General features: G+C 42.8%; 1 protein-coding gene across 2 annotated transcripts; it reads right to left on the reverse strand.

Annotated features, from left to right (window-relative positions):
- Positions 1-4,083: 4,083 nt before the first annotated feature.
- LOC8043229 lies at positions 4,084-8,189 on the reverse strand. 2 transcript variants are annotated; one of them, XM_029971361.3, is made up of 4 exons: positions 8,098-8,189; positions 5,826-6,016; positions 4,927-5,008; positions 4,084-4,246 (listed from the first exon to the last, which is right to left on the reverse strand). In XM_029971361.3, exons 2-4 carry the CDS (start codon positions 6,012-6,014, stop codon positions 4,224-4,226), a joined length of 294 nt encoding a protein of 97 aa, XP_029827221.1. In that variant the 5' UTR covers positions 6,015-6,016; positions 8,098-8,189; the 3' UTR covers positions 4,084-4,223. The 2 variants fall into 2 exon arrangements, with proteins under 2 accessions (XP_029827221.1, XP_029827222.1); XM_029971362.3 differs by having other exon boundaries at positions 4,084-4,251.
- Between the last annotated feature and the right edge of the window lie 13,493 nt (positions 8,190-21,682).

The following is a 21,682-nucleotide window of genomic DNA, read 5'->3' on the forward strand; positions in this document are numbered from 1 at the left end:
ACACGAGTCGGTCCCACGACATTGAAGTCTGGCATGATGACGGCGTCCAGATGATGTTCAAATCTGTTCCTCCCTCTATTACGCACATCCACGGCACCTGTGCGGAACAGTGGCTGTGCGAAAGAAAGTGAAGAATAGATTCGAGCAGGAGATGCGCGAGAAGGTAACCGAGACTATGCTTCAAGCTTCATATCGGGAGAGGAGCTTTCGAGGTAGTTTCTGCAGTTACTCAAACTTTCTCTTTCCCCTTCCCTTTTTTCAAAAGAACACGTCAACTGGCGCTAACGTTTCATCTCGGGAGAAGCCCACTCTTCACAAACGGTTATAGTTGACAAAGAGGCTGACTTCGACCCTACTAGTCTCCGGGCAGAATACAAACACAAGTATATTTACCAACACGCTCGTTTTAATGTCAGTCTCCGGGCTTTGCTGTTTCCAAAAGAGATAACCCTTTATAAGGACAGAACGAGCGGGTTGGTGGGGATAATTAAACTTAAACACTCCCTTCTCGTTTTCTTCCTCAAGTTTAATAGATAACCCCTCGGTGCTATCGGATCTCCCCGGAGAGAGAGAGAGAGCACGGCAGTTTCAAGGTAAGGATAGGGCGCTCGATGCTAGGGCAAACATGCGGTATCGTTTCACGCATGCACGGATGGCTGGTTTTAAATTTCCCCACATCCCTAACGAAACCGGCCCATCTTCGTGTGTGCGTCTGCGCGATTTCTGTCCCGCGCCGCCGGTTTTAGCGCGCACGCGGCGTTGTTTTGGCTGGCAGAACAGTTGTTGACCGTCGACATTGTAAGACCGTGGTGTCCTCATCCTTTCAGGCAACGATTCCTTTGCTTTCCCTTGTGCAATACTCTGACAGACTCCTCCTGGGTGGCTGTCACTGTTCGCCGCGTCAACGACACAATCGTACCATTTCACTTTTGGTGACACAGGGTGCGCTGCTCGCTTTACTGTCACGGGCCGTCCCATCTAACACAACGAGCGCGAAAGGTCGTGGTCATCTGCTGGCTCCGAAAGGGCGGGACGTTCATGCAGGCCAATGAGGGCCCCGAATCAATAAGACGTCTGCCGACTCCTACACGTTAAAAATTTACGACACCTGCTGGTGTGTTAAGAAGTGTTGCTTTCTCTTTTTGGAACTCCTCCGATGTAGCTTGCCGCCTACAATAAAATTTAAATAATCAATAAATATATCAGGGTGGAAATACTGTATTTCATTTTTATGTGGGAACGTTGAAAAAAAGAAAAAAACTATTTCCAAGCTTGTGAAGACGCGCAATTCGCAAGTCCACTTCGAGCCGTAAAAACACGTTTTTGTACGATATTGATGCTTAAATGTAGAACATACAAACAAAATATACACCTTCTAGGCTTGATTTTTGTGTAGACAACTATCATATCTACATTTGAACAAAAAATAAAAAAAATAAAAAATGGGTTTTTTGAGAAAATCAATTTCAAAAATGGTACTTTTTGGTTTTTGCATAATATTAACGTAAACGTACCGCAAAGGATATTTTATACAGCCAAGGAATTTTATAATAAATATAAAGACCGTGTTTTGGGCTCTCCGTGGACATAAAAAATATCGGTGTAACCCAAGTAGATCGCCAGTAATTAATTGTCAAAGTTCGTCAACAATTGACCGAGGAGGGGTTTTTGACATTTTTACAGAAAAAAAAGCAAAAGGCCTAAAAATATTTCATGGTATTGGAGCCTTTTAAATGTGTCCACAGGGTGCTTCAAAAAAGATAATATAATTAGGACTGAAAATCCATGGCGGGAGATCAAGCGAAACATCCGACCCACGACGGGTGTGAAAAACACTGCTTTTCGCCGCGGCCTCTTTAAAAATTCATAAGTCGAGAACAAAAAATCCGACGAACTTGCGGTTTGTGTCGACTGCGGTTTTAGAAACGGCGCCATAACATATATTTTTTTCATCGAAATTAAAAATTCGACCCTTTTTGCCTGCACGATTTGAGATGAAACCACCCATATATATATATATATATATATATATATATATTTATATATATATATATATATATATATACATATATATATATATATATATATATGAGGATAAATTAACCGTACTTGGTCGAATGAATCAAAGTTTTACGAAACCGCCATAAGTAAGAATGTTTGGCCACGCGGGGATTTCAACTCGCGGCCTCCCAATGTGCTAACCACTACACCACTAAACCTTGTCTTTTTGGCGTTCGCTATATGTGTTATGAATGTACAGGAACAGAATGCATAACATCAGAGATCCTCTGATCGAATATACGGAGGTTGAGGCGTGTCTCAGCTGTAGAGGATAAGTTTAGCCAGTGCAGTGCAACCCCTACTCTGTGGTCTTTAACGAGCATCACGCACTAGTGATACACGACCGCAAGCCAGGAACGATGCTCATTCAGCTCGAAACGGGTAGGGGTGGGGATTGAACTCGGGATCCATGGGATCTGCAGCAAGAGCTTTCGCTCCGCGTGCTTCGTGCTGCGGTGAGTTAACACACACGGCCACCGATCCCCCTCACTGAACTCTACAAACACAGCTAGAAACACGGCTATGCAGAAGAGGTAGAAACAAGTGTCTTAACCAACTCGCCTGTATACCTTTTCTTGAAATACGTTAGTTAATTTTGAATTTAATCAATACGTCTTCTTTCTCTTTTTTTTCATTTTCATTCGTGCGACATCTGAATAGCACGTAGGCACGATACTGACGATTTCGTATTCTTTTGCCGACTTACTGGTAGTCGGCTAGAATTCTTGGTCGCTCAGAGTCTTCAGTTGGCGCTCCCCATCACTCGAAATGAAAGCCACGGGCGCGATGGAATAGACGAGACCGGGAGTCAACTTGGAATACAAATCGGACCACCGCGGCGGGACTGAACCCGCCTGCGTGGCCAAAACCCCCTATCTCGTATTCCCTAGCCATTCCCCTCCATGCCCACTATATATATATATATATATATATTTTAAAAAAAAGATAGAGACAAAACAAAGCGGGAATTGCCGCTCAAAAAGGAAGGCAGCCGAGAACTCGACGTTTCAAATTTACAAAGCACGGAGTTTGACCACATTAGCGAAAAACTCGGGCCGGAAGAGTGGAACGGCCTCCCGTTCACCCCTTACTCAATTTCCGGCCAACGGTTTGCTTCTCCCAGAAACCGACTGTAACTTGGGCGCCCGTGAAAATAATGGAAAGCAAAGGAAGTTTCGTGCCCCGACTACGTGCGGCAGTATGCAGTCTCCCGAGAAAAGTTCAATACACGTCAGAATTTAAGTGTCATCATTTAATTCGGGTGCGCACATCCGTTTTAGCCGTGTGTTTTATTATGTTCACAAGCTCTTTTGTTGCATACAAATATGGTGGATGGAACAGAAACAAAAACTCAAACTAAAACTACAAAAAAAAGAACCATCAACGGGCGTAGTGTTAAAAAAAATGAAAAGGTTTTTTCTTTTTGTTTTCTGCATTCTACTAAATTTTAACCCCCCCCCCCCCCCCCCCAAAGGAAAAAAAAGTGTCGTGAACTGCTATTAATTTTGTTAATTGTAACTTTAACTCGGCAGGCATTTCTAATTGATTATCGCGAGAAGATGTGTGGAAGGCATTCAAAAAGGAGGCGATGCCGTGACATGGCAAAACCCGAGAAAGGTTTGGTGGCGTAGATACAACATTTCGTGTCAAGCAACTAAAACAGAGGCAGTTGGTTTCTGGTTTCCCTCTCCACACTTTTCACATGTCGCCTCGGTGGCTCCGCTGCAATAAAGAAAATAATTTTAAAAAAAGGGCCTCGGAGGCGGTTACCCAATGTCTGACCCTTCTGAACCTGCGTGCCCTGCGGAAGCACATGTCAGGGCAGTTTTAAGTTTAATCTCTGTGATCTGTCCAGGTACACTCGTTCATGTAGGTACCGTACACATTCGTCCATTTTTTCATCAATTTAATGAGATATAATATTATATACATAAATTTCAATGATAATGCGTTACCTTGGCACACTTTCTTGTGACCAACGTCTTCATGAGGTTTACATATATCGAAAAGGAAGAAGCGTAGGATCGTGGAAACATTTATTCAACAGGAAGGCAAAGTGAAAGCAACGTTGCATAAGGGTCCTGTTCTTGAAACTCCACGGCGATGCGCACAGACCCGGGCCGTTAGATCCTCCAGCAGAGTACTTGTGGCTGGGTCACCGTTCAGCAGCTTCCCTTCTCCCTACCTAGTCTTCAATAATCGAGAAAGATAAAATAAACGGCAGAGTAAATTCTTTGAAGTTAAAGCGAGAATGCAGGCGAGCTTGCTTGGTGATCCTGGAAAGTAGAGGCGGAAAGGGACATTCCCAAACACAACTGTGTTTGTGGTTGTTCCTTCTGTCCCCACTCTCTCGGATAAAAATGTCTACAGTATCCTTGTTTTCGTTTTTTTTTTTTTTTTTATGTGACACAGTCTCATGTCTTGATTACGTGTTACAAACACAGAAAAGACTCAAGTTGAAATGTGCGGACACTCTTCAACGGCTGCTTGATCACACTCATCTTCATTGCAGCTATATTTCTTGTTTAAGATGTCAAGCGAGTCACAGGGCTACCGAGAGTTACTACAAAACTTATTTGGGTTCATCTTCCCGAGGTGCACCATTTCAATGTGTTCACCACAACAACAAAATATCAATCTGTTACTTCGTAGAATCAGACGTCTGGGTCATACTTTTATAACTACATGTTGTAAATGCCCCTCCTGTAATGACCCGCAAGGGTTGACAGTATGTGGCATAAATAAATAAGAACCTCTACGAGAGGGTAGCGGAGAAAACGCCCACAGATCAGGACAAGGCGTTGTGAAAGTGTCGTAGTTAACTGCAAGAACGACCCGCTTGACTAATCTTTTACGTTTACGTACATTCCTGCTGTTCCTCTTCGGCGTGATCAAGTACCCTCACCATGTGGCCTAGCCTCTCCAAAACGATCCGATCCCGGGGAGTCTGGAAATAAAACACAAGTGTTTATTATTGTCACAACTGTGGCACGCATCAATTACGCAAGACCAACTATGCCTAATATGTGTGCATGTGTGCTCCGATTTGCTTGGTCTTATCAGAATAAAGCTGAATTTCTCAAAGGATATCAAATCGTGATATATAAATTTGTTCAATGTTATTTTGATGGGTGCACTAATGCTTGGTTATCCCTTAATTCTGAAGTGCCAATATGCTATCTCAGTTTCCAGCATGCAACGTGGGCATACAACCAATTCTGGAAGAGCAACCCTTCCCCTCCGCTGGAAAGGCGAGCGAGCGTGAGCGTTTCGTACCCCAACTCATTCAAGTACACCTATCACAAGATAATTTTAAAGGTCTCGAGTTTTTAGATCAAAGGCAGCTAGAGAATCAACGAATCAACGCGTGCTATGTAACCGTGAACTGCCAGAATCTTAAGCTGATTTGCCGGCTAATTAGCGGCCTCCAACTCAAGGCCTTCCGAAGTTCCACGTGGAAAGGCGTTTTATTTACTGTTCACATGCATATGGGCTGTCTTCAGCATTTGATTACAGTTCCTCGTTAAGACTATCAGACCTCAAGTTCCTTACCGTCACCTCCAGCTTCGACGACACTTGAGCTACGCGTTCACGATTGGCGTTTACGTACGCCGAAAATCCGCGGAAAGCAACCGACTGAGATGGCTTCCTTGCCGCTTTGTATATGGAAGTGGACAAGTAAAATAAACTCGAGCTCATGAAGCGACCGAGCGCTGGCATTGCGAGGTCACGATTGTAATCAGAGAGGTGGCAAAGTAACTGACGAATTTCGAGAGGACTTCATCCAGGGCCCGGTGATCGTTGGAAGCACGGAGGGGGACTCCGACGAGAGGCATTTCGGCCACCCGCCGCTTGCCATTGGTCCATCCACGGCTGTATTGGAAGGTCTGCGAGTAGGCAGTCACAGCGAGGCACACCAGCAGCACCGCGGATAGGCCCAGGTAGTGACTCATGGCTGCAGGTCGAGCAGACGGAGGCTCGTGAACAACAACGAACACTCAGCCCGTCTCGCCGCACTGGTTACACTCCGAGATATTTTCACACGTATATGGTTCCCTCGTACAGCCCGCAGAAACTTCCTAGACAGAAGTTAGGTGCTGCTGCGACGCAGTTCTGTGGCGAGATCACAGAAAGCCTACAACGGAGGAGCTGGCATAACTTATGGGCCTAAACATATGTCATCCACCACGCAACAAGTGTTCAGTTCTAACGGATGACTTATTCTCGTAAAAAAAAAAATTAATAGAAAAATTTAACTCGTCATTTTACTTCTTATAGACTGCAATCAAATGCGTACCATGTGCTTCGCAGAGGCGTATACGAGCGAGTAGGGACAATTCCTGAAATCGCGACTACACAACTCTAGTCTATAAACTGAGTTTACCCATTATTAAGTTCGATGGCGGCCTCCACCTGAATTGTTCCTCGCTAATGCCGGTATAGTGCCGGCAACATTTGTCACGTCGATAATCCACAAAGCGAATCAAAACATCCCTACATCTCTGCAACACAGGCCCACCATCGGCTCTCTGAGATTGGCCAAGGTAAAATCGCAACATCAACAGCTCTAGCCGCGGACAGCTTAAGAACTGCAGGTTCTGGCAAGTCTTCAGAGTGTCGCCCCTCAGCCAATGAGATTGCAGCATTAGAAGGTAAATACGCAGAAAAGCGAACACAGTAAGCCGTGCCCTGCGTTTCTTATGTCGTCAGTGGCTCTCATAGCGCATTCCAACAATCCGCATCTATACACATGTGTGTGTGGAAACGTATACAATTTTGGGCATATATGCATATATACACAAGAAGACAATAAGCCACCACACACTGAGTTTCTTCAGCTGCCAGTTATACTTTTGAGTATCGCAGTTACGCTTTTGGGGAAATGTCCGTCCTGACATTGAACCTAATTTAAATTGCCCAAATGAAACAACCTTCAAATTCAATTGAATTCGAATATCTCGGTATCTCGTATTTGAGTGACGAATCATATCTAAGCAGGATACTCTTTTGTCTGTGCATGTACACTGATAAGTTCACGTCCAATGGAACATCGTAAGGCAAAGGGCAGTAAAACTTTGCGAAGGGAAGCAAAAAAAAAAAGTGGAAAGACGAAAAAATAACGTTGGCAGACAATTGACATGGACCGCGGCGACAGCCTGCAAAGTAGTAACGGCTGTAAGCTGGTGCAATAAGGCTCTGTGCCTTCGCGAACAACAGGTTATAATGTTTTTAATTAATCTAGGGTACATTAATAAATTATAAAAGTGTGCTTTCACGGCAGTAAAATAAGGAGCGACATCTCAAGCCAGACTGATCTGACGCTAGATAAACGTCACAGTATATTCGGACCCTGGACGTGATTGGCAAAACAAACGGAATATTTCCGTCAGATATTACACCAACCGTTCGAAAGCTGGTTAAAAACCTCGGGTAAATTTGGAAATATGGTCCCGCGCGATATCACTCACTGGCACGGAAAGTGCTGGGCATCTTCATCAGTAGCGTGACACGACGACTAACTCACTAATCTGGCAATCTTGACTTACATCAATTATCTATCACAATTTATCACCTAAACAGAAAGAACTAACACGTAATACCAACGTCTTTTTTTTTTTTTTGTCTGAAACATTTTACATAGCATCACAATCAAGGATAAAAGCTATATCAAGCAAGCATTGCAAACACCATGACGAATCTAACCACACAGTACGCCACGAAAGAAAAGTTCTCACAAAAGAAGCGATCACATGAGAGAACCGATCACATGAAAGCGACTAGCACGCAAAACAGGTTCCAAGAACTGTCATATCAGATTCATTCGAACCCCGAAGAACGCACCACTTGTGCTAAATCTGGGGCTCAAAAAGCAGCTTGGCGCATCGAAAGCTCAGTTTGCAGGTAGCGACAGAGCACACAGTCTTAATCCTACTGACAAGGCAATACGTGTCAAGGGTCAAGAGCGACACAATAACGTCCCCTTCACTGGCCACCACGCGTAGTCAAACTAAATTGTGAAATCAAATGAATGCTCACCTATGGACCGGAAGGCTACGTCTGGGTCGACTCCGAAGATGAGCGTACTAGACACCACGATCGTTGCAACTCGCGGTCCCAACTCTGGAGTCAGAGTTCCGAACCCCGGCTTTTATAGCACGGATCGGGTTCAGTGGGCCTCCGTCATCTCGCGCAGCACTGATTGGCTTTTTCCCTTCCCCTTCTTGACGCGCTGGTAGAACCTCTACGAGCCGGCACCAATCAGGGAAAAGGCAATCCACGTAAAGTCCCGCTGACACCGTACAAGTTCATTAGAATGTCCGGAGGACGGGGGAAGCGACGCATTTTCTCCCAGAAAAGTGAGACATCCCGATAATGTTCTTTTCCACCGCGGGGACTCCTGTCTGCGGCTTCGCAATCCCTGCTTGATTAATTATTCAAGGCGACAGCGGCAAGACAACGCGCGCGGGGAAACGGGTGCGCGAGCGGCGTGAGTAATGCTCTCGGGCAGCCCAGCTCGCCTACTCCGCCGTCGCCTTCGAAATGCACACCCCCGCGTTCGCCACGCTTCACACTGCGCGGCAGTATTTCGCACGTGCTGAAGACGACCGCGGAAAACCTGCAAAAGTGTATGCTGAGTGCGAGCAAATGTAATTATAGGCCGCCAACACGGTTTTGATTTAAAACCGGCAGCTCTAGGAAGACAACCGCCGGTGTTATATTATTTATATTTATGCAGCCCTCCTGTAGAATTGATGTCAGGTAATTATGAGGTCTTGATTTTTTTTTTTTTTTGCATGATAGGTGCCAAGTGTTGGATCAGGACCCTGTCGGAGAAGCAATGCCTGCGTAATTTTTCCCTATTCTCTTTTAATCATAAATGCGTATTTCCTCACAGTATTTTCCTTAGGCCGCTCAATCGCAGCAAAAGTCGTCTTTACGGGTGTGGGTGCCCGTTGCAAATGGCACGGAGAGAGGCATCTCGGCAGACCACAGAATAGACCTGCTGTAAAGCGTGCAGTGCCGTCAGCGGCGCGCCGAAAGGAATGCTGGGAACTCAAGGTACAACAGGTTGTAGCAGACGACAGAGGCGCGATACCCTATTGCACTCTTTAGTGTCACGTGGGGGCAAGGAGGAGCGTACACGACTTTGCGCGCGGCGTTTTGGGATTTTTACAAGAGGTCTATTCGTACTTTCGCGAGAAAATGTACCACGCGCGACAGTCGACCTCCAAATACAGCGACAAGTCAAGCACCAATAAAACAATGACGTGGATTTTCACCGCAATTGCCCAACGTTGTGTGGTTTTCAAGCCATAAATATTTCAGCTCTCCTCTGACGAACAGCTGGCACAAGACGGTCTCGAACAACGCCAACTCTGTGAGCGGAATCGTTTTGAAGAGACGTCGGTCACTCAACGAGATGGACAAGTACACAGCCACTGCGCCTAATGAAATTAAGATAATGCACCCAAGTGCTTGCAAGCCTTGTCGTCTCTCCCATTCTCCCTTCCTTCCTCGCGCTATGCAATTGTCGTTCCGCGAGGAAACAAGTGTTTTGGAAGGAATTCATTTACACTCCCTGAACTTTCCGGTGCCTTCTCGCCCCTTTCTGGCCTCCGTGACCACACTAGTCTATGCGAGCGAACAAGCGTCAGCAGAAGGCACAGTCGCAGACGGTATGGTTCAACACAGCTTCATTTTGGCTGGCTGGTGATGAGAACTTTTACGTGTGCTAGCCTTCTGCGGCAAAGTTTTCGGTCGTATTTTAATCCGCAGCCGCAGTCTGACATCACTTAAGCCAAAATCATCCATTACTGGTTATAATTCCGTACCTGTAAAAATCGGAGACTAAACCTAATCTTTTTTTTTTTTTTTATGTGTAGCATATAGTGTTTATTTGACCACGCACAATTGAAATGCTGTTCCAGACCCACCCGACAAGCTGGAAAACGGTAGCCGGCCAATTAAAAGATCAAATATTTTTTTCGGCAAATACGGAGGTAGTGAAAACTAACACCTGAACAACCCTTTTCGGGTGACATGATTTGCTCAGTTAACATACTATATTAAAAATTGCTACTAATATTTAGTGAAATTTTGTAGTGTACGATGTAGTCCACTCCGCTTGCACAACGGAAGAGCTAGCCTTAAAATATTATTCTCTTTTATTAGTTTCGTTTCCACTTTGGTACTCAAGGTTTGTGGCCTCATTGGCCCTTTTTGAATGAGTGTGATGAATCATGTATAATTATTGAGGAGATTTGATCAAATGTGCCAGAAGTAAAACTAAGGAGTTTTTTCACGTGTCGCGAGTAAACCTATTATATGGGATAGCGCGACACGGCGAGGAAACATAAATAGAGGGAACAGGACAGTGCGCTACTAACATCTGACGTCTAATGCTATAGACAAAGACAAAGATAAAGTAAATAATACTATCCTTAAAACGAAAAAAAAAAGAAAAAGATGAAGTAAACAATACTATCCTTATTAAAAAAGAAAAAGACAGAAACTTATTAATATTAATATTAAAAATACACCCCCAAAGAAAAACAAAACAAAAAATATTACCGAAAATAAAATTACCTAAACAATAAGGCAATAAAATTATTTCTATGATAATGCCACTGATGGTGGGCTAATGCAGCCATCACCTCTGGACAAGATGACTTGCGGCTCGTACAGTTCTCGAGTTCTTTTTTCATTAAAACGTCTTAGGATTCTGGTCTCGCCAAGCATACGTGTGCATTTGCAATCGCTTACATGCACAGCAAGGTGTCCCGCTGGTGTAGACTTGAGTGTTAAAGCATGTTCTCTTAACATTTATTCACACACCGCCACGATTGTTCTACATACACTTTTCGCAGGTAAACGATATTTCGTATATACCACACTGGCAGTCGACATATTTGCGCTGATGTTGCACACCACATCTTGTCTGTTGAAGCTGATGGTTATTTATCTTCGGGCATAGACTCTAGTTTATCCGGTGCCGATAATACAACCTGGACTTCAAACTTTGAGGCTATCTTCTTTAGGCTGTGTGATAAACGATGAAAGTACGGCAGAATAACTGCCTGGCGTTTCTTGTCCTTTTTGCTGTCTCGTGTTATGCTTGTTGTGAATAAACATTCAGCGACGTTATGAAGGACCGATCTCGGGTAATCGTTGTCTTTGAACTCGAGCATTAAAACTATTCTCTGCTGCATGAGCAGAGGGTTTCCTTAAGGACTCACTCAGGAAACTTTTCACGATTCTTCTTTTTAAAGAAATCTTGTGTCGATAAAACAGAGAAGAGTTTTAACGCTAAAATTCACAGACTTAATACATCCGGTTACCCGAGCTCCATCCTATAGACAATTGCAAGCATGGTGCCCCGACTGGTCCACCATGCGTGCAAGCACGTGCAACTTACGCGTGAACGTAGCTCTGGCAAGCTTGCAATCGCACGGGCGGGCCCGTACGAGCAGAGACATGGCGGCGGCCAGTCACCTCGCTTGCAATCGTCATCCAGGCGGCGCCAGTAGAGTGAGAGCCCAAGGTTATACCCTGTTTCGTTGTAACTTGGCAAAGGGCGAACGATAAGCCCCACATTGCGTGCCGACGGCTTCCCGATATGCGCTACGAATACAAGCCCAACGCACATGTATTGGAGCTTGACGCAGCGAAAAGCATGATACTTCTTCGCAGTAAAAGCGAGCTCCGGTGATACGCATAGTTACGTTCCGATTGGCCCGCCAGGGCCGTTTGCTCCCGTTGGAACAATGCAGCAGCCACTTTCAGGCATGCCCTATGTTCCTTGCTTCAGTCACTAGATAGCGCCAAACCAAGCAGCATTGGATGAATATTTACCCACAACAAGCATAAGACGAGACAGCAAGAAGGAAAAAAAAACAAAAAACGCCGGCCAGTTATTTTGCCGTACATTCATCGTTTATCACACAAACCTAAAGAAGATAGCCTCAAGGTTTGAAGCGCACGTTGTGTTATTGGCACCAGATAAACTAAAAAGATTATGGCCGAAGATAAGTAACCATCGGCTTCAACAGACAAAATGATATGTGCATGGCATCAGCGCAAAGATGTCGACTGCCAGTGAGGTGTGATCACGGTGGAAGATGCATTTAGGTGATGACTCTCTGTCTCACGCGGCGACCAGATTATGTTCGGCCCATCGAGCGCGCTTCACTCGCACGGGGATAGATGGCGCGCAAGTATAGAGGGGCTTGTGAAGGCTTATATGGAGGGCTTGTGAAGGGAATTATGCATGCTTTACTCGGTTCTTGTGTACTGTGTGGTGAAATGATGCATTTATGTCGGCGCACTCGCACTGATTGCCTTTTCCCCCGTGCGGTTCCTGTTCCTTTTTTTTTTTTTTAACGAGAACATTTTGATGATGACTCTACGTGACGAAAATACTCGTATAAACATAAAACTTCCCGGCATAATCTACTGGGCCTTCAATAATTTAGAGTAAACAGCTGGGTCATGCTCGCATGCTTTGTCAAACAGCATGTTTGGTAACAGTTCTGTAGATTGTTTACACACATTGCGTGGCTTTATAGGAGGTCGGGTGATTTTTTTCCGCCCTGCTTCTGCCTTCTTATTGAAAAAAAAATCTAATAACGTTACATAGTGGGGCCCAGACTTGTACACGTTACTCAAAAATTGTAAGGAATTACAGTTACAATTACCCAAGGGTAAATTGTAATTTTTTACTATTACAATTACCCTCTCATAAAAGTAAGTGACCGTTACCCCAAAAAGTAATCCGTTACTTTTGTGGCGTTACTTTCAACAATAGTTTCCTCAATTAAGAAACAAAAGGAAGAAGGTTATTCAAGTTCTTACTGTTGCCACCTGTCCCATTTATTGACCTTGAGTATTTTGAGCAACAGCTGGCTCTTGAAAGTCTCGTCAGACATATACTGCGTCATTTCTTGCTGAAGGTGTCGACTGCCACGCTGAGCCCCATTTGAACTGAGTCACTGGATGGGAGTGCCGTATTATGCCTCACGAATATTTAATTCCCTGCATTGAGCTTTTTCAGGGAAGCAATGGAAGTACTATTTAGGTCGAAGATAGCCCAAAGCTTCATCGTTGCAGCCGCTGCCTGATATTCGAGAGTTTTAGTAGAGTTGGTAACAGTAAGGTGATAATAAAATAATATTTAAGGTTTGGCTCGACATTCTTCTTCCTTTGATTATAAACAGGTCGAGCCTCGGTTGAGGCGCGTTGATGAATAAGAAAACGTTTTTAACATATAAATATAAGTAATAGAAAAAAAATCAGAACGTCGGTTAAAATAAGGAAATGCAAATGCACGTTTGCCGTGTGTACCTTTCTTGATGCCGTTCGAAAACGCACGGAGCACGGACCGATTGCAGTCTACTCCGGTGTTCTCCAGATAGACTTCCGCTAATGCCACGGGCAGCGAAGGGCAGAGACCTGAGCCACACTATGGCTCCTCACTCATGAGTTTCACTCTCTCCTCAAGCCCAGAGTCTCAAGTCTACGTCAGCCACCATTATGTTTTATTTGTAAAGATCTCTTACCATTTATTTGTAAAGATCTCTTACCATTTATTTGTAAAGATCCGTCGTGCTGGAATAAAAACAGCAAAAAAAAAAGGAAGACAATTATTATTTTTGGAGTGATCGCAAAAAGCTGACTCACGAAAAGGGTGGCTGAGATGCGGATAACCTGGCTTAAATTTACAAATAAAATGGGCCAACCCTAGAAATTGGACCACAAAAAAGTAAGTAGCTTTCAAAACAGATTCAAATAATGTGAAAGAAGCAGAAAAAAATGCATCCTGTTTTCTTAGAGAAGATGATAAGTGTGCAGCAACGAACGAGGATGCTTGTGGCAATAACACCTTCACATATTATCACATCCCTTTTAGTGGATTTTAGGCAGACGGAGCGTTGTCTCGTGTTGTGACATTATGAAAATGGTCGTAGTTACTGTAACCCAGAAGGGCATTGTTAATTCCTGTCTGTGCACTTAACGCCTAGAGTTTCTCGAAGAGGCATACAATCACTTAATGTCCACATCTCCCAACCTTCGATTGCAAAGAAAAAAAAAACAGACACTAAAAAAAGCGGATATAAACATTTCTACAAAAAAAAAAGAGGGGGGGTTCTTTTTTTCTTTTTGTAGAAATGCTTATTTCGATTTTATGACATTGTAGTTAGGGTCTAAAAAGAAAATAGGTCCAGGGGCTTGGTGTTGCAAAAAAAGGCTTTGCAGAACTGAAGAGTGCCAAGCCTCCCTTTGCGCTGGTCAATGCGCGTGACAGTGTCACTGCGCTCAACTTTACCAAAATAAAAACGACCTTTTCTTTAACAGGGAGGGGGGGGGGGGGGGGGGGCTGGCCCTGAAAAAAAGTAACGAATTACAAGGAATCCGTTACGTAAAAAATGTAAGGGAATTACTTTAAAATTACTCTAGAAAAGATGTAATTATTCCGTTACTAAATTACCGATAAATGTAAGGGATTACAAGTAATTTCGTTACTTGTAACGGATTACGTACAAGTCTGGTGGGGCCCAAATATTTCTTTACATGCGCATAAAGGTTATAGCATTAGAAATGGTTTATACATACAATGTCAACTTGTACTGTGGAACATACAAACCTTGTGAGCAGAAATGATTTCTATTTATGAGGAGATAGTGGCTGAAATGATGACACAGTATGATGACATACTGACTGACATAATGACACAGTGACCGAAAGTCAAACAATAGTAGTGGTTATAGGATATAAATCACTTTTCATCTATATTCTCACGATATGGTGTCCCCCCCCCCCCCCCCCCCACCCCGTCTTACATGTAAAAAATACCTGTCAAATATTTTTGCTTTAAAATCTACACAAAAGCTGAATTCACTGCATACTACCAAAGAACGCCATCTCCTACATCCTGTGTTTCTCGCAAAAGCTCTCAAACTAAGACGAGCGCTGCTTTGCTGGTTTCTTTTTTTCTTGAGCTTGTTTGTTCCAACTCATCGTAATATGCTTACAGTGTTGTCGCATTCGCATGCTGAAGTAGTAGTGGAGCAACTGGGCAATTGTTTCTTCTTTGTGTTCAACGCATGGAAACGTTATTGTGCATGTGTCAAGAATACTGTCGAATTGTGTTCCAGTAGACAGTCTGGTGGCTTTCATTTTCCACGAAGAACTGTTCCGCTTTCTTCAGTAGCTGGAAAAGGTTCTTGTTGGGGTGTATAAGGCCTCCTCTGTTCTTCACGTTTGTCAGTGCTGCTTCAGCAGAAGCGTTCTTGTCGATGCTGAAAGCGGATCGGCATGCAGGGCAGCGTGTATCTTTTTTCATTTTTACGCAAAAAAACCCAGTTACATAACATAGTATACGCAGTCCACAGCCTTGGTTTCTTCAGCCTTTTCTGTCCAGACATCTTCGCATTCCCAGTGTTCGACAGAAATTAGACTGTAAAGCTTGGTCTTCACTTGGTCAACGAGATGAGGAGACTAGGTATTGACTTGGCGATCGGCCCTCGGGATTGCACGACGCCACTGCTTCAGGCGAGCGTCATTCACTGGAGCTTTAAACAAGGACACTCGCTCTGCGCAGTTCCGGTACCCCGAATTGCAGTTGGGAACAAAGCACGTCTTTCCCATCCTTATATCATAACTTCTTCGGGTTAAGGCTCATCTTCATGCACGATGATGGCACCTGTGATCGACACAGCACCAAAGCAAAACATGAGGTCAGCCACTGGCCGTACACCACCACCACACCGCGAAAAAGGCGAGCAAGCTACGCCTCCGACACCGTGGCCGCCGAGGAGGGACCTCGTACCCACGGTGCTCACACCTCAGCGCCCTCCGCGCGGCGGCGCGGAACTAACTGTACTTCGTTTCACCTTATGTTGTACCGCAGCGAAAGCTACAAGCGCGAGCTCATAGCGCTGGCAGCTGCTCTTAAATCACGAGAGCTTGTGCCGCCCAGATGTGCCCCAGAGCAAGGAGCTCGCGCTTGTAGCCTTTCCTGTGGTACATCATAAGGTGAAACAGAGTATACTCATGGTTCGAGGCTCGCTCCGAACACGATCTGGGCCCGTTTTCTCGAACGCGAACCGTGGGTTAAAGTTAACTATTGTCCCTAGAAGGGGGAATTCTAGGTCACGTGACTGGGAGAGCAGGGGCGCCGAGGGAGGAGCAGTACCTACGAGCAAAATGGCCGCGACGTCGCTTAATGAAGGCTAATAGTTCTGCTTGGTTCTGCTGAACATTCATTTCGATCCGGCTGTTATATTAACGACGCACCATCAACCTATTAGCACGTCAAGCAAAGCGGTAGTTCAGAGGGACTGCTAAACTAACCGACGGCAGCATTCCGCGAACGCATCTCTCTTCAGCAGTCCGGGATCCAAGACATATGACGGTACATAAGCCTTGCAAGTGTTTTTATGGTGAGTAAAAAAATGTTTTGCGAACGAGTGTTGGTATATATTTATACTAACACGTTTAATTTGTTACACTATGCACGCCAACTCGTGAGCAGCGATTACTTTGCAGAGAAAGGGGGTTATCCTCGATAAAGTCTTCGTTCCGGGTGAACAGCTGGGACATCGTACTGTTTTTTTGTTCGCAGTGCGCCGACAGTATGCCGACAGCATCGAGGTTTCTACATATCCCCGGTGGCTAGCAATTCAACGGTGACGAGAAGCTTAGCTTCTCGTCACCGGTGGATCGGTTGGGCAAACAGAAGAGAGGGCAAACAGTTGAGATCTGCAGGAATCGCAGAAACGTGCGTCGCAAGAAACAAAAACGAGACTACAGCACCGGCGTTGCCAGACTGGAAGGCACACGGGAAAGTTATGCGTTGTTTATGGCGAAACATATTGAAGGAAATGTTTCTTATATTTTTTTAATATTCGCCGACAAACTCTAGCATAGTAGCTAAAATTCCTTCGTACCATCGGAAGCAAATAAATTGGTCTTCAAGCACAACATTACTACATTTTGACTTAAAAGACCATACTAGATCGATAACAACCAGCGGAAAAAGAGAATAAACAAAAAGACTGGTTTGTTTCACCAATAGATGGCGCATCTTACTGCCCAATCAAAAGTGATTATTGTTCTTCTATATCCAGCCGTTTATTACAGTACCTAGGTACTTTTTTTCTTCCTAGGCACCGTGGCTACCAAAATGGGTTTACCATCGCTTCGACAAAACCGGCCCAAGTCGCTCGCACCCCACGGGAAGAGCGGCCAGAGTTTTTTTGTATAATTTTTTTTATGTTTTTCGTTGTTGTTTTTTTTTTTGTTTTTTTTTTGGGGGGGAGGGGTTTATTTTATATTATATGATTAATATTTTTATGATAGTATTATTCTCTTTATCTTTGTCCTTCTCAGTCTACAGCATAAAATGTCAGTTGTTAAACCCTGTTTCATACTTGGTGTACAACGCTGTCACAGCTGCTGGCGCGAGCATTGGGTTTGAGCCTTTGATCTCGCAGATCATTTGCACGCGTTCTCGTGCAAACGAAACCTTTTATTTATTTATTTATTTATTTATTTATTTAGTTATGTATGTATGTATGTATGTACAGGGTGTCACAAAAGAAAATTTACACGGTATTTTTTACCGCAAAAATAAACTAGGCATCGCCGAACGCTCATTCTCCGCCCAAAGGTAGAGCTAGAGGTCACAACCAGATGCCAAAGTTTCAGCCCGATCCGATAACTTAATCAAAAGTTATAAGTCATTATCTGAAAATTTCAATGGGAAAATGGAGCCCATTTTTGCCCGTTTTCGGTTTCTGGTGCCATAGAGCCCCATGTGTTTGAAAACTCCGTCGGCCGCCATTTTCCCATTGAAATTTTCAGAAAATAACTTATAACTTTTGATTAAGTCATCAGATCGGGCTGAAACTTTGGAATCTGGTTGTGACCTCTAGCTCTACCTTTGGGCGGAGAATGAGCGTTCGGCGATGCCTAGTTTATTTTTGCGGTAAAAAAGACCGTGTAAATTTTCTTTTGTGACACCCTGTATGTATGTATGTATGTATGTATGTATGTATGTATGTATGTATGTATGTATGTATGTATGTATGCATGTATGTATGCTTGCATGCATGTATGTATGTATGTATGTATGTATGAATGTATGTATTTAATTATTTATTTATTACTTTTGCGGTGTCCCTCAACAGCCCAAGAGCTTACAAGAGGGTGCGCCGAAGTGTGTACATGCAAGAACACAAAACATAGATGAAGCCACGCGCTCTCGCTAGTAGATTTGACAGCGTTGTATAATGAAACGGAGGGTAGATCACGTCAACTGCACCTTCAAGGGATGGGATTATTCCGAGTCATTCTGGAGCACCCTCTTGAAGTAGCTTTATGTTTTCCCTTGGAGCAGTAAAAAGAACCCTTTGAGCGCCAGCATATCGTATTCGCCCTTTCTCACGTGAGTTGAAACGTGGTGGCGCCACTGTGCAAATAGCCTTCAACGATTTCCGGTTCTGAACTAGACGGCAAGTTTCACAGTATTTACGAAATCAAATATACACGCTATCTTCTGGAAATAGCCTTTTATAGCACTGGCAGACTTAATTCACTTTTATGATAAAAGAATGATGAGTAAACAATTAGGAAATATACGTGAACCGTGTTTGGTATCTTGACTGACAGCCAGCGCTCCCTGGCTCCTGCGCTCTCGTCCAAATTAAGCAAACTTTGCTTAATTTGGAGGGCAATGAAAGGTTCTACACGTGGTATTATTTTATAAGCGATAGTAAACATTGTCGACTAAAAAAATTCTCAATTTAGGTCACAGTTGTTTGCGGAGGAATGTTTGGGGATTTTTACAAGGATTGGAGCAACGAATAATAAATAGTAGTTATAATGCCGTCGTACCTACTTGCATATATATCACACTAAAAAAATATAGATGCTCTCTTTTGAATACTTTGAGATTGAGAGTGATTCAAAAAGGCTACACACGGCAATCGTCACAATCTCGTTGTTCCTTCCCGCTTTTTCGAGATTTTTTTTCTCAGAAACTAAACATGTCAGGACATTAAAATAAAAAGGATTGTTCTTCTTGGAACATGCGCCACGAAATGTAACAATTTGAATCAAAATAAAAAATATGACTGCACCTCGTTGCCTGAATCCAAATGAAACCGGCCAATGGGTGATTTCATCTCAACTCAGGCACGAATTTTGGGTTGAATTTTTAATTTCTGTCAAAAAAATACATGTTCTCGGGCAATTCCTATAATAAAAGAAGAAGCAAACGGCGAGTTCGTCGGATTTTTCGTTCTCAAGTTATGGGCCGTTGAAGCGGCCAAGGTGGAAACTGACGTTTTTCCAGCTTATCGGGGGTGCCATATTTCACTCCATCCCTTTTCCCCACTTTTTACGCTACATCAATATAACTTTTTTGGAACACTCTCGAGATATGCTTTTTTATAATAATTAAGCGTATAAGTCATAAGATCCTTAATGTTTTTTTTTGTTTTTTTTTAATTGTCAAATCGCCCCTTTGCGACGTTATTTGACGAAGTTCAGCAAGCTGTGCTGTGTAACCTAATCAACATATTTTTATGATCTTTACGTCACCGTAAAGCTCTAATTAAGCTCTTTTTTGTTTTGTATAATTTCAATATTTTGCGCTAAATATATAATTCGCAACATGTGACTGAAAAACGAATATTTCGAAAAACTAGCAAGTTTGGAGTCGATTTCCGAAAAAAAAAAAAGCACCTTTTATTTTTTTATTTATTATTCATAGTTAGGTAATATAGTAGTCTATCAGGAACTACCAGCAGGAATTGTAATATATTGTTTGTGTGGCCGCTATTAAGACTCGAATCTCGTGCTATGAGTGTTTTGAACGGGATTTCACACAGGCGCTCTGCTGAGACAAATATTGGCTTATGTAAGGTTTTACATTTATCGTTAGCAATTATCTCAATATCCAACCATAAACATTATTAAAATTTTAAGTAGTGCGCTTAAAGAAAGTTTGGAAGTCCGTATCAAAATGAGCGGGCACAGCGCTTACTTCCTCCCAATTCGGGGCAATGCAGATCGTTAGAGAATTCCTCTGGGGCATTTTGCTTTCGGCTTTGAGTTTGAAATACCGAACTTAATATGTAATTGTCATATTTTCTTATGTCAAATAGATATTTCGTGCATATACATAAGTACGATTTAGTATCTGACGCTTAGGAAGTACGGCTTATTTTGTGCACGTACGGACTCTTTCGTAAAATAACGAGCATTTCGTAGCGTGTAAGAATTCAAATGTGTTAGTCATGTGCTTAGGTTTCATTTTTATTTTCAGTGATTCATATCGGGTTACTTAGGCTTTTCCCTCTTGACTTAAGTTTGTCCGGGAGTCTAGCTGTTACGTATCTTCTCCGTCAGTACATAGGCCGAAGCTCACACACCTTGGAAATCACCCCAGTGCCAAGTAAATAAATATTGTTAGGATAAATATTGTTGCTTCACTGGCTTTTACGCTCAGATATAGGGGCAAATACTAACATTACATAAAAAACCTTACATACGTCAAAATTCTGCTCAGCTGAGCGTCTATGCGAAGTCCCGTTCAAAACTCTGATAGCACGAGATTCGAGTCTTAATAGGAGCCATACAAACAATATATTACAATTTCTGTTGGTAGTTCCTGACAGACTACTATATTACCTAACTGTGAATAAAAAATTAAAAAAATAAATTTTTTTTTTTTTTAAAATCGACTTCAAACTTGCAAGTTTTTCTAACTATTCGTTTTTCAGACAAATGTTCCGCGTTATATCTTTAGCGCAAAATATTCAAACTATACTCAATATAAAGAGCTTAATTGGAGCTTTACGGTGATGTAAAGATCATAAAAATATATTGATTAGGCCACACAACACAGTTTGCTGAATTTCGTCAAATATTGTTGCAAAGAAGCGGTTTGACAATTAAAAAACAAACATTAAAGATAATACGACCTATACGCTTTATTAGCATAACTCGCCGTTTGCATCTTCTTTTATAAAAGGAATTTACAGGTAGCTACTAAGAATTTCAGACGAGTTAATTATGAGTTAGTGTATTTTTATGTCACTTGTATTACTGGGCGACAAGTGAACAAAAACCGAAATGTGAGCTTTTATAGCCGCCATACAAACAAAATATTACATTTTATGTTTATTTTACTTTATAAAGTACTGCAATAGGTAGCTAGAGAAAAACATTTAGCCAAATAAAAGGTAGACTTTTTAGAAAATCGCCCTCCAATTCGCAAAATTATTGAAATAGTCCTTGCTTTACGAGAAAATATTGCCCTTCCTCTTTTACACACAAGATCACATTCGTTATCATTAGAAGGAGTATACTCTAAGCTTTCTGAAAATACTAAATATGTTAAGACACCTCATATAGGTAACCCGGAAGAGCTGGTAAACTTTAAAAAATATCGTCCAAAAACGTCATATTGGCAAATTTGCTAACATGTATTTCATATAAATAATTGTGTTAAAATTATTTATCAGAGAATGAATGTGTTCACATGTATCTATTAAAAAAATAAAAGGCGCCAATTTTGAACTAGTGTATTTTTGCGACTAAGTTGATTTACTGACAA

Source organism: Ixodes scapularis, unplaced genomic scaffold (assembly GCF_016920785.2).
Source record: "Ixodes scapularis isolate PalLabHiFi unplaced genomic scaffold, ASM1692078v2 PGA_scaffold9__187_contigs__length_104089568, whole genome shotgun sequence".
Lineage (NCBI taxonomy): Eukaryota > Metazoa > Arthropoda > Arachnida > Ixodida > Ixodidae > Ixodes > Ixodes scapularis.

What these genes read in the sequence shown, in the direction of transcription:
- LOC8043229 (XM_029971361.3), bottom strand. Translation starts at nt 6,014, where the DNA reads ATGAGTCACTACCTGGGCCTATCCGCGGTGCTGCTGGTGTGCCTCGCT. An exon ending in ATGAAGTCCTCTCGAAATTC is followed by an intron (nt 5,009 to 5,825) that starts GTCAGTTACTTT and finishes TTTTATTTCCAG; the next exon opens with ACTCCCCGGGATCGGATCGT. An exon ending in CGAAGAGGAACAGCAGGAAT is followed by an intron (nt 4,247 to 4,926) that starts GTACGTAAACGT and finishes ATTGAAGACTAG; the next exon opens with GTAGGGAGAAGGGAAGCTGC.